At 46.7% G+C, this 15,039-nt stretch overlaps 1 protein-coding gene across 3 annotated transcripts in view; it reads right to left on the reverse strand.

The window, feature by feature from the left end:
* The window catches only part of TFCP2L1 (transcription factor CP2 like 1), a 101,552-nt gene extending 90,080 nt beyond the window's left edge, over positions 1-11,472 (reverse strand). The window contains exons 1-2 of one of the 3 annotated variants that reach the window (XM_029605179.1): positions 11,085-11,472; positions 3,770-3,921 (exon numbers count right to left, since the gene is read on the reverse strand). In XM_029605179.1, the coding sequence (XP_029461039.1) occupies positions 3,770-3,921; positions 11,085-11,146 (214 nt within the window). In that variant the 5' untranslated portion in view covers positions 11,147-11,472. The remainder of the gene's footprint in view (positions 1-3,769; positions 3,922-11,084) is intronic. The other 2 variants (XM_029605180.1, XM_029605178.1) reach the window with 2 other exon arrangements.
* Positions 11,473-15,039: the final 3,567 nt, after the last annotated feature.

The raw sequence follows: 15,039 nt of genomic DNA on the forward strand, positions 1-15,039 counted from the left end.
TCCTCCCTCATTTTACTGAATGGGTATCCAATAATCAACGCTTCTGGTCCAGAAACACCAAAAATAAATAAAATAAGGGGAGGGGGAGAGAGAGAGACAGACAGACACTGTTTCTAGCGAGGAAAGCACCCGAGGGGGGAAAATTCGGTACCACCATGTAATGCGCAATCTCCGTTTTACAACCAGAATATGCAGTGCCCACAGCATCCACCCATGCAGGCGAGAAGGTGCAGGGGATGTGGTGGCCTCGCTGGCCTGCACTGCCGCTGCATCCGGGCGGGTTAGGAGCAACAGCGGCCTGCAGCACTGGGATGGGATCCGTGGTGGCAGCTGGAAAGGGAGAGGGGAAGAGGTGCAGAGAGGAGGAGATGAGGTTAGGTGAGAGACGGGAGAGGCAAGACAGCACGAGAAGCATTATGGTGCCACGTGAGCAATGGGTGTCCTAGACAAGTACAGAAAAAAACACAAGATCTCAAAGAAAAGAAAAAAAACATGGAAACTGTAAAAAGATAATATACTATTGGCTGTGCAAATTAAAGTGTACTTAGTAATCTGCTAAGAGGATTTATTAGTGCAGTACTTGTAGGTATTGGTGGGATGGGAAGATTTTTCTACAGATAAACGAGGAGATAGTGAAGGTAGGATTATTGTAAACATGGGGAAAATATTAACTTACCCATTTACCAGCTCTGTTGGTTTACCCTTCTGACCTCATTCCTCAATCTTCTCTTATGTTCTAAGGAAGATACTACGGTGTGCTTTAGGATTGGGGTTAATCTTTTATTGGTCATATCCTATTTAAAAAAAAAAAAAAATTCTCCTAGAAGTGGACTTCCCAGCTATTTCTTCTGAAGAGTTCTCCCTGGTGCCATCACCTGCTCTGCTGCCCTGGACACTCCCCCTCACTACATCCACCTCAGCTGGGCCTACCGGGAGGTCCTTATGGGGTCAGACGTGAGAAAGCTTGTGCATCAAACACGCGGCACATAAAATAAATTTAATAAGCTTGCTGTCCTTTACCAGCATGCACCCATGGGCATCGCGCCAGCCATTTCAAAGTATAGAGCATTCATCTGTCATGGGGCAACAATACCAACAACAACAAAAAAAAAAAAAGGGGGAATTTTTTTTATAATCTACTTTTTCCCCAAAAACTATACTTAGTCTATATTCTGAAGGAAAAGGAAGGCTCACAAGGCAGCTATGGCTGATCCCCCTAAAAAACTATTGTGCGTTTTATGTCCTAGCCACAGCGGCTTTTCAAGCACATGATGGGAAGGACCCAAGGATTCTGATGGGGTGGGTCCCCCCAGACTTACGGACATTCGCGTGTCCCCGAACGGCAGGCTGCACGAGTTGCGGGTGGAACCTCTCGTTTCAGACGGATTCAGCCAGGTTTTGCGCCCTGTATTCCGGGGTCGGGAACACGGGGTCTGCCCGAGACTGCAGCCCGGCTATAAAATGAGAGAGAGGGCTAGCGCTGCTGGAAGCCCCATCTTTTCAGGAGCGGGGGAGGAGGAGTAAGAGTCCCTCTTCTCTTAAGACAGGATGGTTCAGGAGTTTCCATTGCCTCCCCTCCTGTTAAAATAAAGTTACCTACTCCTATGGCCGTCTCTGGGAGATGTGCCACCCTCTCTCCTACAGCAAGCTCTCCCTTGGGAGTTTCCACATGTGGACGTGCATATGGGTTACATGGATAAGTGATAAATCCAGCTGGAGTCTAACTGGACAGTCGTTTCATGAACTGCTGAGGCAGCCAGATGAATTGGGGTCTCTTTTCTAGTCCATTCTGTAATGCCCACGGTGTTTAATCAGCAGAAGAATCGTGCAAGAGACAAGAGGGTAAGGACCAGCAATGAGAAACGCAAGCATAGCAAGAACAGGCTGAAAATAATGGACCATTTATGCTGGCAGAAACGATAAAGAGGAAAAACTGCTGATGAACGACATGAAAAATGGCAACTCGCTGAACTGCCGGGGCAATTAAACGCCACACAGTAGAAATGCATTCAGCAAAGTGGCACCGGAGAAACGCGGGCAGTGTCTCGGCAACTTTCCTTCACCAACAAAAAAAAAAATAAAAAGTCATCGGCTGGGCGCAATGACAATTAAGAGAAATCTGCAGAAACCAGGATGCCAGCCCAGCCCTTCAGTATCAAATTTGCATGTTTGTAGGCCAACAAAATTCTCTGTGCACATGAAAAAAAAAAACCAACCCTCTGTAAATCCATAAAAAGGTTAACTTAACAAGAACTCTCAGACAGGTTTAGGTTTCTGAAACAGTTTTGGAGTCTCTGTGGGTATAAAAGATTTTCTCTCCAGCTCTACAATCCTATCTGAAGAGGCCTGAGGTCTTATACAACATTTTTTATGTCGGTCCTTTAAAAGAGGTATTAAAGAATCTGCGAAGACTCCCGATTTCCCCAACACGGCTACCATTCAGAGCAACGTGACTACCAGAATCCTGAAAGTTTTGTTTTGGGTTTTTTTTTTGTTTTTTTTTTTAACACTTCCTGCTTCTTTATACTTTCAACCCAATCAGAACCAGGGCAGGATCTGGTGCCATGAGCCTTCATTTGCAACAAACCAGGGATTTTCTGCCCCCCCCCCCCCCCCCCCCTCTATTTTATATCCCTTCCTAGTACGTCTCTCTGGTCACTGCAGCAACTATCCCTGGCCAGGAGCCATGAACCAGGTCTCCTTCCAGAATGCTGCAATTGAAAAAGTCTTGAATTCGGCCAACAGGCATCGCACTTGAGCCAAGACCACAGCTCCCTGTCCCCACCGGGGCTGTGAATGCTACCTCCACAGCATCCCCAGCAGCAGCTGACCCGGGGGGGGGGGGGGGGGGGGGGGGGGGGGGGGGGGGAGTGGAGATTCCCAGACTCTGGTATCGAACCAGGGGCCCCCTTCTGCGTGGGTATGCAGAGAACACCCCACCCCGAGTCAATGAATCGGCCCAGAAGTCTCAGTCAAATCATATCAATGTTCATGTTTAATAAAGTAAAAAAAAAAGTAGTGCTTTTTATTCTCTCATTACAGCCCTCCTATTTTAACTTTTACTCTTTTCATGCCTCTTGTGATTTTTCCTCTCCCCCCTTCAACGCCAACACGGGGGTATGACATAGCAGCATCGAGGCAGGAGCTGCAACTTCAACAGCTGACATAGGAGAGACGTGCCTCGTGTTTCTGAAAAGTAAGAGCCAGAGTTGCACTAAGTAAAAACCCGAGAACTTTTGCTCGACAGCTCCCCTTCTTCTCATTTTTGGTCGGTACAAGAGTTTTGCACATTTTCTAAAAAAAAAAATAAAATTTAAATAAAAAATAAAATTAAAAAAAAAAAAAAAAATTCGGTGTGTCCTAAAAATCCTTTTCATTGGGGGCCAATACCTTACGGAAGCACCGTTTCGGTTAGCAGAGAGCACGAATCAATCCGCCAGTGAATAAATTAACAGGGGAAAACGGAATTATGGAACTCTTCAAAACATGAAGAGTCTCCGCTTACAGAAAGTCCGTTGTGGGCCAGTAGCAACGCGTTGTTTTAGAAGCCGATGGACCCACTGCCAACGACATGCAATTACAAAGCGTGGAGGCCATCGCTTGTCAGAATTCTTATGCCTGCATTTCAAGAATTCCGACATCATTGATCTAATCTATTTTCTCAATCTGATGGAAACAGGGCAAGAGTAGAACTCAAAGTCAAAGCCTATGAAAAGATAAAGGCTGAGAGGGGGGGGGCTGCCTGTTTCGGCCATCACACGGGTCCTACCTTGATTGAGATAAGTCAACGTCTCTTCGTGCAATTTGACTGCAGGCGACGTGGCTGTGCAGAGAACGTACTGGAACGGAGGCAGTTTGGCGTCATTCTCTGGAGACAGCTGGAGCTCCTCGTGCTTGAAGATCGGCAGCGCAAGGACATCACTGAAATTACACACAGCAGACTGTTAAAGTTTCCTCAAGCTCAAAAAAAAAACAAAAAACCTCTTTCGTGCCCGACAGAACATGGTACAGCGCCTATCACAAACCGATGCTCAAATGTCAAAGAAATGAAATCTCTGAAGTGACCAACATGAGATTCTTTTCCTGCCAAGGCAACAAGTTTACAACAATTCTGCCTTGCACAGAGCACCAAGTTTTATGCTGAGGCATCAGGTCTCGGCGCACTTTGTTTCCCCAAGATGAACGTGAGTTGACAACCCGCCTGCCTCTCACGTTTAACCGTTAATAGTGCAGGCAAGAGGAAAAGAAAATTCAGGATGAACACAAGATTTCTCGGTTTCATATTCCTGTCCCTGAAGATAGCACAGCTGTGCTCCCAGGGCTTATATAAGATCAGAAGTGTCTTGGAGAACAAAGCCTGAAAGACCAAGCAAAAAGCAATAGTTGTGATATTAAAAATGTTCTTTGGCACTGCCCACCTCTGATCACCTGATGGGCATCATACACTGCTATATCTATCTGGGTATACTTTTTATAGCCTCCTACACATGCAAGACACTAAACATTTCTGGAGGGCAGCTCGCAACAGAAGCCTGAGAATCCAGTGTTGGTGCGCTGGCGCTTCTGGGCAGCGCCAGCGCAGGAGGACAGAAAGCCAGCTGCCCCCACTTCCTTCTGTGCTGCGTTGGTTAGGAGCACAGAGTCCGAAGTGCTCCCATCACAGAAAGAGTGGTGAATAAATGCAACTTTCTCCCTTACTGGGGACAAATAATTTAAAAAAAACCAAAAAAAACCAAACTATCACGCCAGAAGCCACCAATTGAAAATTTCTCGGGATAAGCAAGAGCGTAATTTTTTTGGCTTAGGGAAGTTTCAAGCCCCGCTTATGCATACTGCTGGCTGGTGTCTCCAGACGAGAATTTGTAAAGAAGTCAAAGCCACCAAGCCTTGATTTTGAGCTGCTGCCCAACAAGCCACTGCCCCTTCTTGCTTTAGCACCTCAAGGTCACACACATGACCCCCCCTCCCCAAAAATAAAATGCTGCAGGGTGCAGAGTACAGCCAGAAGTTCCAGAAACAAGCATTAAAAAAACAAAAACCACCATACATCGAGCTCATAATCCTCCACATCTGGGAGACTTTACAATCCGAAGGGGGGGGGGGGGAAATCGCTTCCCATCAATACCCCTGAGGCAGATGGAAGACGACAGGAAGGTCAAGTTAAAGTCGCTGGCTTTGCAAAAATAAGCACAATTGTGTGAAGTCAATACTGTGGGATTTTAATCTGAAAAAGATAAGACTGTTCTTGTATTAGGGGACGGACGCTCGGTGAATAGTAAGGTGCCAGTTTCCCTCTCTCTATCATTTATTCATTTTTGGTAGAACCTGCGGGCTGCTAATAGGACGTGGATTTTTATTTTTAATACAAATTTGTAGGACTTTTCCTTTCCTCAACAGACCTAATTTTTTTGGTATTAGGTGTTTTGCACTCAGCACATTTATTTAAGGAAATGCAGAATTTGGGCCACAGGAGTTCTCACAAGCGAGATATTTAAAGCAGAAAGCCTCTACAAGTAGAAAAATCCCGGAGAAAAAAAAGTCAGCAGTTCTTTCAGAGACAACATTTCAAATGAAGATTTTGTAACTGATAGTTCCATAGGCTCAGGGGCACTGGGAGCTTGAAACTGTCAGCAGCTGCATCTCACGGTTAACATGATAAAACCATGGAAGATTAAAAAAAAAAAGAAACCCACACTGGGTAGACAAGCACACAAATTCCCAAACCAACACCTGTTCCCCCTCGCGTCTCCCTCACAAAGCATGTCCAAATGTTGCCACTGTGCCGACCGCCGTCTTCCTCAGATTCCCACAAGACCAAGACGCCCAATCTGAACACCCTGGCTGCCTCCACCCCCCCATCTCCCGCTAGCGAGACCCGCCACGACAGACGCAGCTCGACTCAGGTCCAAAAAGAGAGTCCCATTTTAATCTTCTCTAGGAGGTCGTCATCATCATATACCATCTGCGTTCTGTTTCCGCTATCCTCCTTACACAAGAACAGACTCGTCTCCGAGCCACGCTTCCCTGCTGAGCTGTCAGGCAACGCGGACATTAATAAGTCAGTCCTGACTTTTTTTAATCCACAACCCCTCCTGATGCACCGTGGTACCTGTATAGTGCCAAATTTCCAAAAATAAATAAAAATAGATAAGCAAAACTAAAAATCCCCTATAGTGTTGGAATGCAAAATAAGAGTGACCCAAAGAAGAGGTGGGGGTTTCACCTAGCAGCACTGCGTTCTCCCTCACACTCCTCTCCCCACCACACAAAAAACTAAAGTATTCTACAGTTTGGGGGTCTTTTTAAAAGTGAACCTCTAAATCTGGACTGAATGTTACTCACCAAGAGATCATCATGAATAAAATTCTCCTCCCCCATCTAACATGTCCAATCAAAAAACTGAAAGCTTGAACTGCCAAGTTTTGGGGCAAACAATCCTACACCTTTCAGTAAGCCTTATGTTAAACAATTAGACAACAAAACCCATTTGGGAATATATATGGACGATAAATGCTGTTGACATGCTGAATTCAAAGAGGGAACTGGCTGGTGGGTCCTAGCCACCTCAGTTAATGACTAACTTGCACACGCTACATTTTCAGCACCTGCAACCTTGGAGATCTCGCCAGACCATTAAACTAAGTGGGTCTAAACAACGCAGTTAAGGACGGAAAGATATTAGCTCAGGGCTGTGCCTTTATTATAAGGAAGAAATAAACCCTTTATAAAAAAAATCATGCAAGGAGGAAGATGCACAAGGGAACAATAAGTTTATAGTAGGAGGCCCCAAAATATTTAAAAAATAAATAAATATACACCTCCACTATTATTAGTGCTCTATAATAAGGAAGCGCGAGTAATAACTATAGAAGCAAGGGCTCCCAGCCCAGCCCTCAGGACACACCTAGCCAGTCAGGTTTTAAGGATATTCACAATGAATATGCATGAAGGATTTGCGTAATTAAATTACTTTAATTAGAAATTTAAAAACAAAACACACAGGACTAGCTTAGCCTATCCCTGTTAACACTAACAGTCAGGTTGCATGGATGCTGTTAGGGCACTTCAGGTTTCCCCACACACAGGTTATTGTTTAAGTGTATCTGATATTTTATTGATGTGCCTATGTTGTAATCTGCTTTCAGCATGATTTCATAAAGGTGGCAAGCTATAGTTTAAACACAGAAAAATAAAAAACTTGAGAACAACAGTCTAAAACCACACTAGCCAGGTCTGTGTGTAACTGCTGTATAAAAAAAGAGAGAGCCAGCAAATGGTGAACACAGGGATTCTCTGTCACAAGGTGAGCATGGGGCCCCCAACAGGAGAGAGAGACCCCCCGACACACCTCTCACCCCAGGATCCCCCCCATCCCCCGCCTTCAGAAGCACCTAAGGGATTGTTTGCCAAATTCCTGGAAACAGAAACACAGTGAGAACAATCAGGGCTTCCCTCCCCAGGCATTGAGTGCAGGAGAAATTTTGCCAAAAAACCCCAAACAAACCACAGTTATCCAATTCTAAATACAGAAACCTAGTTCTGCTGTTTGAAAGACAAAAAAAAAAAAAAAAGTGAATCCTCTGACAAATCTGAAGATGATTTCCCTGGTTCTACACCAGTTAAATCTGGATTGCAGTTAACACTACAGCCAGCTTCTCTCAGACATACAACCTTGGAGGGGGGGGGGGGGGGTTGTGCAAAATTTGGAGTTTTCATTTGATTTAGAAGACTTCACAAACGGTTTTAACCAGGAAGGGATGGGGGGTCTATGGAACAGACTTTGTAGGAACCTATCGACATCTACCTGGATTTAACACCACGGGCTGGCTGGTCTCAGCAGCCTCTTGAACTTGGACCCCCCCGGGAGCAGGATGGGTGTAAGGCAGGCTAGAGCTGGTTCAGGCAAGATCGGAAGATGAAATTCATATCCATAACCCACCACACAACAGTAAATCCTGCTCAGGACACCCGGCTTCTCTAATTTGCCAGCGAGTGTTAACTTTTCCGTTTAGTATAAAAGTATAACCAAAAATGGGAATTACGATGGGTTATAAGTTGCGGACACAGAGGCAAACGCATGCATTTCTAAAAAAAAAAATAATAATTCACTAAAAACCACCCGACACATCCAGCGTTTTGTAATTTATTGCCGGGGGAATGCTCTTTCCATCAGTTCTTATAATGGAAAGTGGCCCCCAGTAACCCTACAGTGCCCGACCACTAAACCCTTTAACAAGTGCTGGAGGAGCAGAAATTAAAAATCTCACCAATGGGAAAAAAAAACGTCCCTGACAAGACAAGCAAGTCTCTTCTTTAGCCTCTCTATAACTCCGTTCCAAAAATAGCCAAGAGGGAGTGAGGCAATAAAGCAGGTATTGTCCTCAGCCCTTACACTCGCTGGGCTCTAAATACAGGGCACAAGACACATGCACCAAGGTTTCAGGAAATGTTTGGAGAGGTCATCTGAAAGCTTCAGCACAGGCAATGGGAACCTCTCTCTTATCTTTGAGCAGGACTCCTGAATTGCTCACTTGAGAAAACACACATTCCTTCCATTTTAGGAGCCTGCTTTTACTAATCCTTTATTTCCTGTAGGCAGGGAATGAGGGGAAAAAAAGTTAGCAAATCAAGCCTCGAGATTAAGATAAAAGCGACAGATCAAGGATTTATATGTCCCTAGGTTTCCAGCAAGAGGCACTCTTCAATAAATACCAGGACTGAGATTTTAGGGGCAGATGGAGGCAGGCCCCAGAAGGGAGGACACAATGAGTTTAAGTTGGGCAAGTGCTCCCCCCTCACCCAACCAGTTAAGGTGGTTCAGCCGGACTTGGGGGGGTGGAGGGCAGGGGAGAGCTGGGAGCAGTCCTTGCCAAATTCCTGCCTCCCGCCCTGGAGATGCCCCTGCAGATATATAAAAAAAAAAAAAGTGTTCCCACCTCAATTCTTTTCCTTAGGGGGGGGGGGGAAGAACAGCTTTGTTGGAGTGGAGGAGAAGAGGACAGAATGAAGATGTTAACTAGGGATCAGTAGGGAAGTCTAGGGTTCATAACAACTGGGGCGAGAGCTGCACTTTCACTTAACCCTTTCAGAACACTTCAGTCTAATACACACACACACAGTGGCTCCTTGAACCACAAAATGGCTTTGATGAACAGAGAACCGCCATCAGCAACCCACCATGTACAGAATAAGTAAAACATGGGGGGGAGAGACACATTGATATCAACAACAGTATGACATCCACCTAAGGGCTGGAACAAAGGACCCAGGGGGAAAAAAAAAAAAAAGGAGAATTTCACTTCCTGATAAAGGGTATTAATTGCAAGCAAATGTCTGGATGATACAGGCAGTGACTTTTTACACCAGTTTACCAATGATTCAGACAACCAATGCGGAGCCCCCAACTTTTACAGTCCTGGATCCTGACATGCAGACAGACATTAGGGATAAAGCACAGACCTGCTTCTACGGCCAAGTCCAAAAGCAAAGCACATTCACGCAGCACTGTCTGAATTATCAGGAAGGCTCCTTAAGAGTGTTGCTAGCAGTAAATTATTTTATGGGTTTGACAGTTGCTTGGTTCTGATTGTAAATATTTCTACCCTTAGAATAAGGCTGGGGGGGGGGGGGGGGGTAACCTGTATGGAGCAGCAGTTACTTCCACAAGAAACTTGCTGGGCAGTTTGGATGAACCATTTGGTCTTTTTCTGCCCTAACACCTAATGAGGTTATCTTCTCCCACGCACATACAGCCACCCTTAAAAATAAACATCTTTTTTGCCCATTGAACTTACACACACATAAATGATGAAAGTTTTCCAGCCTCCAGGAGAAAGCTTTGCTTTTAAGCCCAAACCTAAAATGTAACTCGCTTACACAATTTCTTGCTAAAAAAAAAAAAAAAAGTCATCAAAATAGCAAAACAATTTTAGTGAGCCAAAAGAAAAAAAAGAGCACAAACTACAATGCTGACAACATACCTTTGCCTTACAACCAGATGGACACATCAAATATCATTCTCTGGGCAAATATGTGCAAGCTTAAGGATTCTTACATACAAAAGAGGTCAGACCAGGCCCGGTTTTCTGTACTCAGTTTTCTTTATTTTTTAAATGAGGATAGCCTGCCCAGCGAGGACACGAATGAGGGGAAATGTGAATTTCTTCCACACTCTCTCTCTCTCTCAAACGGCGATATTCAACCCACAGCCAGGGAGCCACGCTTTGCACACCGGAATTGTTTTTATGAGAAGCTCGGCACCACGGTTGGTGGTGGTGGAGGACACAGAAGAGAGAGAGAAGCCGCAGGACAGGCGATCGCATCTTGAGGGGAAAGGGAGAAGCGACAGGATCCAGAGAGTGGAGAAGAGAAGGGGCAGACACTATGGGTGGGTGAATAGACTGCCCGACCGCTTCTCTCCAAGGACCCGTCCAAGGCAAGCACGCGTTCCCTATTATATAAAGGATGGGCCACGTTTGAAAAGACGGAAAACTGGGCATCCCTTTTAAAAACAGACCTCCTGAAATGCAAGACTACCTTGTGAAGAAGAAAAAAAAATGTAAAATCGGAATAGCTAGTCCCCTTACACACCGAGTGAGAAGATGAAATGGCTCTAGAAAAACTACCAGAGAGAAGCGGTTCTCACCCTCCATCGTCTAAAATTCTCCCTCCTCCAAACCCCCCCCCCCCCCTCCTAATATACTTAGAAAGCAGACTCCGAAAGGATCACATTCTTTTCTACTAGTCACTGCATTAACAAGCTTTTACTTTAAATATAACTTGTATTAAAGATTCACGATTAGATCACCCAGATCTGCAAGCTTTCTCCAACTATTTTTTTTTTAAATGTTAACGTGTAAGAGCAAGGAATAGAGCAGCAGTGCAGCCACTCCAGCTACACACGTGCAACTTCGGCTCCTCTTCCGATTCTCCCATTCACAGCCACACCACCGAGCACTGTTCCAGGTACACCTGAAAACGTAGTGCAAAGGTCGGGGGGGTGGGGACACCACCCCTCCCCCTGCAGGCCGCCTCTGAAGACACCCCGAAAGCAAAGCGTGGCTTATGTCTGCTACAGCACTTACCGCAGGTAACTGCCACTGGAGTGTTGATTGTAATGTTCCGGTTGAGTGTGCCAAAATAGCATTTTCGTATAACCAAATTAAAGAACAGGAAAAAAAAAAATGCCACCGACTGCGCTCCGAGCTAACGCGAGGAAACCCCCTCCCCAGAACAGAAGCACAGCGCGGTCTCCGGGTGCAGTGCACCTGCAAGACACTACGTTGGGTGCCTGCGCCGCCGCGCGAGCCCCTGCCTTCCCGGGATTGCAGGCTCCCGGAGCCGCAGCACGCGCCTTTATTTACCATCCCGGCTTGCAGCCTGGTTGGTGGCCCCCTCGATGACATCAGAAAGAGGGCCGTCCTATTCGCCCCCACCCCTCCCGGTCAAGAGAGAATGGGGAGAAGGGGAGCGGGAGTGACTCCCTCACCTTGGGAGGAGAGGGGAGGGGCTGAGGGTGGAGCACTGCAACAGAGGAAGATGCAAGCGCGGCACGCACGCCCGCCCAACCAACCTGATGACCTCCCCTCCCCCAACCCCCCCCCCCCCCAAAAAAAGAGGGATCGTAGGAATTTGAGTCTGTACAATGCAGCTTGGTTTGAAAAAAAAAAAAAAACAAACACCTTGCAAAGCAGAGAGCCTGTAAAAGTTGATGGGAGTCAAGGTGACGATCCGCCCCTCCTTCCCAGTTATCTCCGCATTCTCCCTTTTTCTTAAGCAAATCCCGTAATGCACGATTTAAGGGACGTAATGCAAAAGCGGGGCGCTAGGGGAAGAGAAGCAGCGGATCGCACCGGCCGCTGCTCCTGCTGAGGTCTACGTTTCCCTTGCAGCTGTCCTTCAGGTATCTCTTTCCCTCTGTCCCTACCGGGTGTGCACCGGGGGGGCGGAAGGAGCTCATTAAAAAAAAAAAAAAAACGAGAGGCCGCCGCTGGACCCCACCCGGTGGGAGCCCGTTCCTCTGTTTCTCCTCCGTGCCGGCCCAGAGAAATTCAAAAAAACACTTTGCAGCTAGCACGTGCTCTTTGCTGATCTCGCGATGCACGAGAGGAAGTGCTCGCCCCGCCCAGGGCCAGTGCACAGGGAGCGGCAGAACGAGCTCCGCCTTCTGTTCCTGATAGAGAGGGGGAGAGAGAGATGGCGCTCACTCACCCCCACCAGGGAACGGCACAGGTCAAATCATCAGGAGGGGAGACTGTATGCAGTCTGGCCCGTTTTAGTGATTTGAAATGTTGCTGAAGGGGGTCGGAGTTCCCAGAGGAGTGACAGAGTGATAATGTTTCTAGGAAGTTGGCAAACCCTCCATACTGCCAGGAACCCCAAGACCTGCCTCCCACCTTTCGCCAGCATTTTCCCCCAGGAGAAGTGGGAGATGGGCGAGTGGTGGTGGTGGCGGCCTGTGTGTGTGGCACACTCTGTCCGAGCTGTTGCAAGGGCATAAGGCCCTGTACAGCCTTGTGCCCACACACTCCTGCCCTCACCACCCACAATTACAAATTCTGCATTTATAATAACTAATTGTACATGAAAAAGGGCATGCAAAATACAGTAATCTGAGGTAAAGATATCACAACAACATATATATTATTTTTACATGCATTACTGTGCCAACCAGAAAACCCCACATAAAAGCGAAAAACACACTTGGAATGCATTTGGCATTAGGTTATTGTAATGCATGTTGGTGGGTTTTGCCTTCAGAAAGCCAAGAGTAAACCCTCCTGAATCAAAACATCACTAACTGCCAGCACCAACAGTAAAAACAATACCTGAGAAAAGGCAATACTGCAAATATTACTCTATATCCTAAACAATAACCACCCATTAGAAAAGCAAAATAAGACAGGCTGCCATAGATCCCTACACAGAAACTATCTGCTAGCAGAATACCTCACCTCAATCATACATGCAAAACACTGACCCTCACTAAATACAGAATAGAGACAAAGTATAACTAGACACATGCAAAAACTAAATTGGAAACTGTAACAAGAGAGACTCTTGTAGTGCAACAATGGAAAAACAGAAACATCACTATTCCTCATAAAACTGTTAGGAATCTTGTAGGAAAGCTCTGTGATAGAGCTGGGAGAAGCAATCTGATAGTTTCTGCTATCTGATGGGAGGAGCAATCAGATAGGAGTAGTAATCTGTAATAATTCTACTGATAGACTGCGGAGTAGCAATCTGTTCTTATTGGCTCCTAAGAAGGAGGAGTCAGCAATCTGTAATAGTTGTGGGTGGACCCCTGGGCCGGTGGCAGATGACCACGCCCCCAGGAGGATATCCCGAGAGGGACCACCGGCTAGGCTTGAGTATGGAGACAGACACACATTAGTTCTTTTATTAAACAGGTTTTTGAAACCACCAGAGGTGGCAGTAGTGAGCTGATGTGCCCGGCAGGGCTGTAGTCCCTCAGGTACTGGAACAGCGATCCAGCATGGCTGAGCTGTTGAGAAACTGTAGAAAGTGAGTAGGCAGAGTTCATGAACAGAACTAGATGACAAAACTCACATAAGGTCTCAAGGGAGCTCAGGTGCTGGAAAGGTTTAGGCCCGCGAGGAGCGAGTACCTGGTTCCAGGGAAAGCTCTGAGAGAGCGATGGTAACTCACAATTGTTTGTAGCAGCGATAGCTTCCAGGCAGTAGAGAATCTTCAGAGTGTCCAGGAACATGGGCCCTCGAGGAGCGAGTGCCGGTTCCTATCTGTAATCTGAAAGTAAAGAAAAAGAGCGAGGCCCCCCCGAGGAGCGGGTACCTCTGGTAAGTCCGAGGAGGCAGAGTAGCTTGGGAGGTGTAGCCGAAGCAATCCCCAACCCCTTGCTAAATCAGTTAGATAGCGAAGTAGAGACCTTTAAATACTGGAAGCGGATGACGTCATCTCAGGAGGACGCCCCTGAGGTTCGCGCTCTTGTTGGTACTTCAGTCATTGCGTTGTTGGTCATCCAGAAGCATGCAGGTCCGGCAGAGGGTCAGACTTTGTCTTCGCCCATGCTGGGACACGCCTCACCAACCCTCGGTGCTGTCTTGGATTCATCTGGGACCGTGCCGAGGCCCAAGGGCACACGAAATCCCCTCAAGTTGGGATCGCTCTCCTAGCGCTTCCCTCCTATAACAATCTGTTTTCCCAATAGGAGATATATTGGTGTTGTAGGGCCTGGTGTAATATGTGCAGTGCTGCCTTTTCATGGATAAGCTTGTTACGGTTTGAGTGCTGGCAGGTAGGATTGTTTTGGTATGGGAGGTTTACTGTATTGAAAGTGGTACTTCCGTTTATTCATGGCTTTCTGAGGGCCAAGCCGACACACAACGCACATTACAAAAAGTCTGATTCCGTAGGCAGTCCAAGTGTCTTTTTTGCAGGATTTTCGGTTGACACCACAAGCAGTGCTTGTAAATATAATGTGCATGTTGTAAGTGATATTTTTGCCTGAGTAGACTGTACTTTTGAATGTTCTTTTTTATGTAAAATCTGTTAGCAATGCATAATTTAATTGTGTGTGTCTGTGGAGGGTGAGGGAGTGAGGCGTGTGTGCAAGGCTGTAAGGTTTTCTGAGGGTATCTCTAATACCCTTCCCTTGACCATGGGTGCCAGGGGCAGGTATAATTTTTTTTTTTTTTTAATTATAGATTGCTGCAGGGAAATGGACTTCATTTGACCGGCCAGGGTCAGAGCCTGAATGAATCAGGGGAAGACGAGCACAGTAATTGTTTGCCTGGGGCAGCAAAAATTGCTAGCAACGATCCTGCCCCTCTGTTTCCCCCAACCCAGCCTCCGTGCTGCCATTTCTTTCCTCCACCCTCTCCGGCTCAGCCACTCCTCACCTCGCCCTCTTCCCCCCCCCTCCCTCTAGTCTCTGCGGGGAAGTCCCCGCAGAGACTAGGGAGGGGGGGGGCAGAAGAAGGGGGAAGGATAGAGGAAGGAGTGGGGGACTGGAGAGGAGGGAAGGAGGGAGGCTGGGACAGGGGAGAGGGATGGGAG

The sequence above is a fragment of the Rhinatrema bivittatum genome, chromosome 6, assembly GCF_901001135.1.
Source record: "Rhinatrema bivittatum chromosome 6, aRhiBiv1.1, whole genome shotgun sequence".
In the NCBI taxonomy this organism is placed as follows: Eukaryota; Metazoa; Chordata; class Amphibia; order Gymnophiona; family Rhinatrematidae; genus Rhinatrema; species Rhinatrema bivittatum.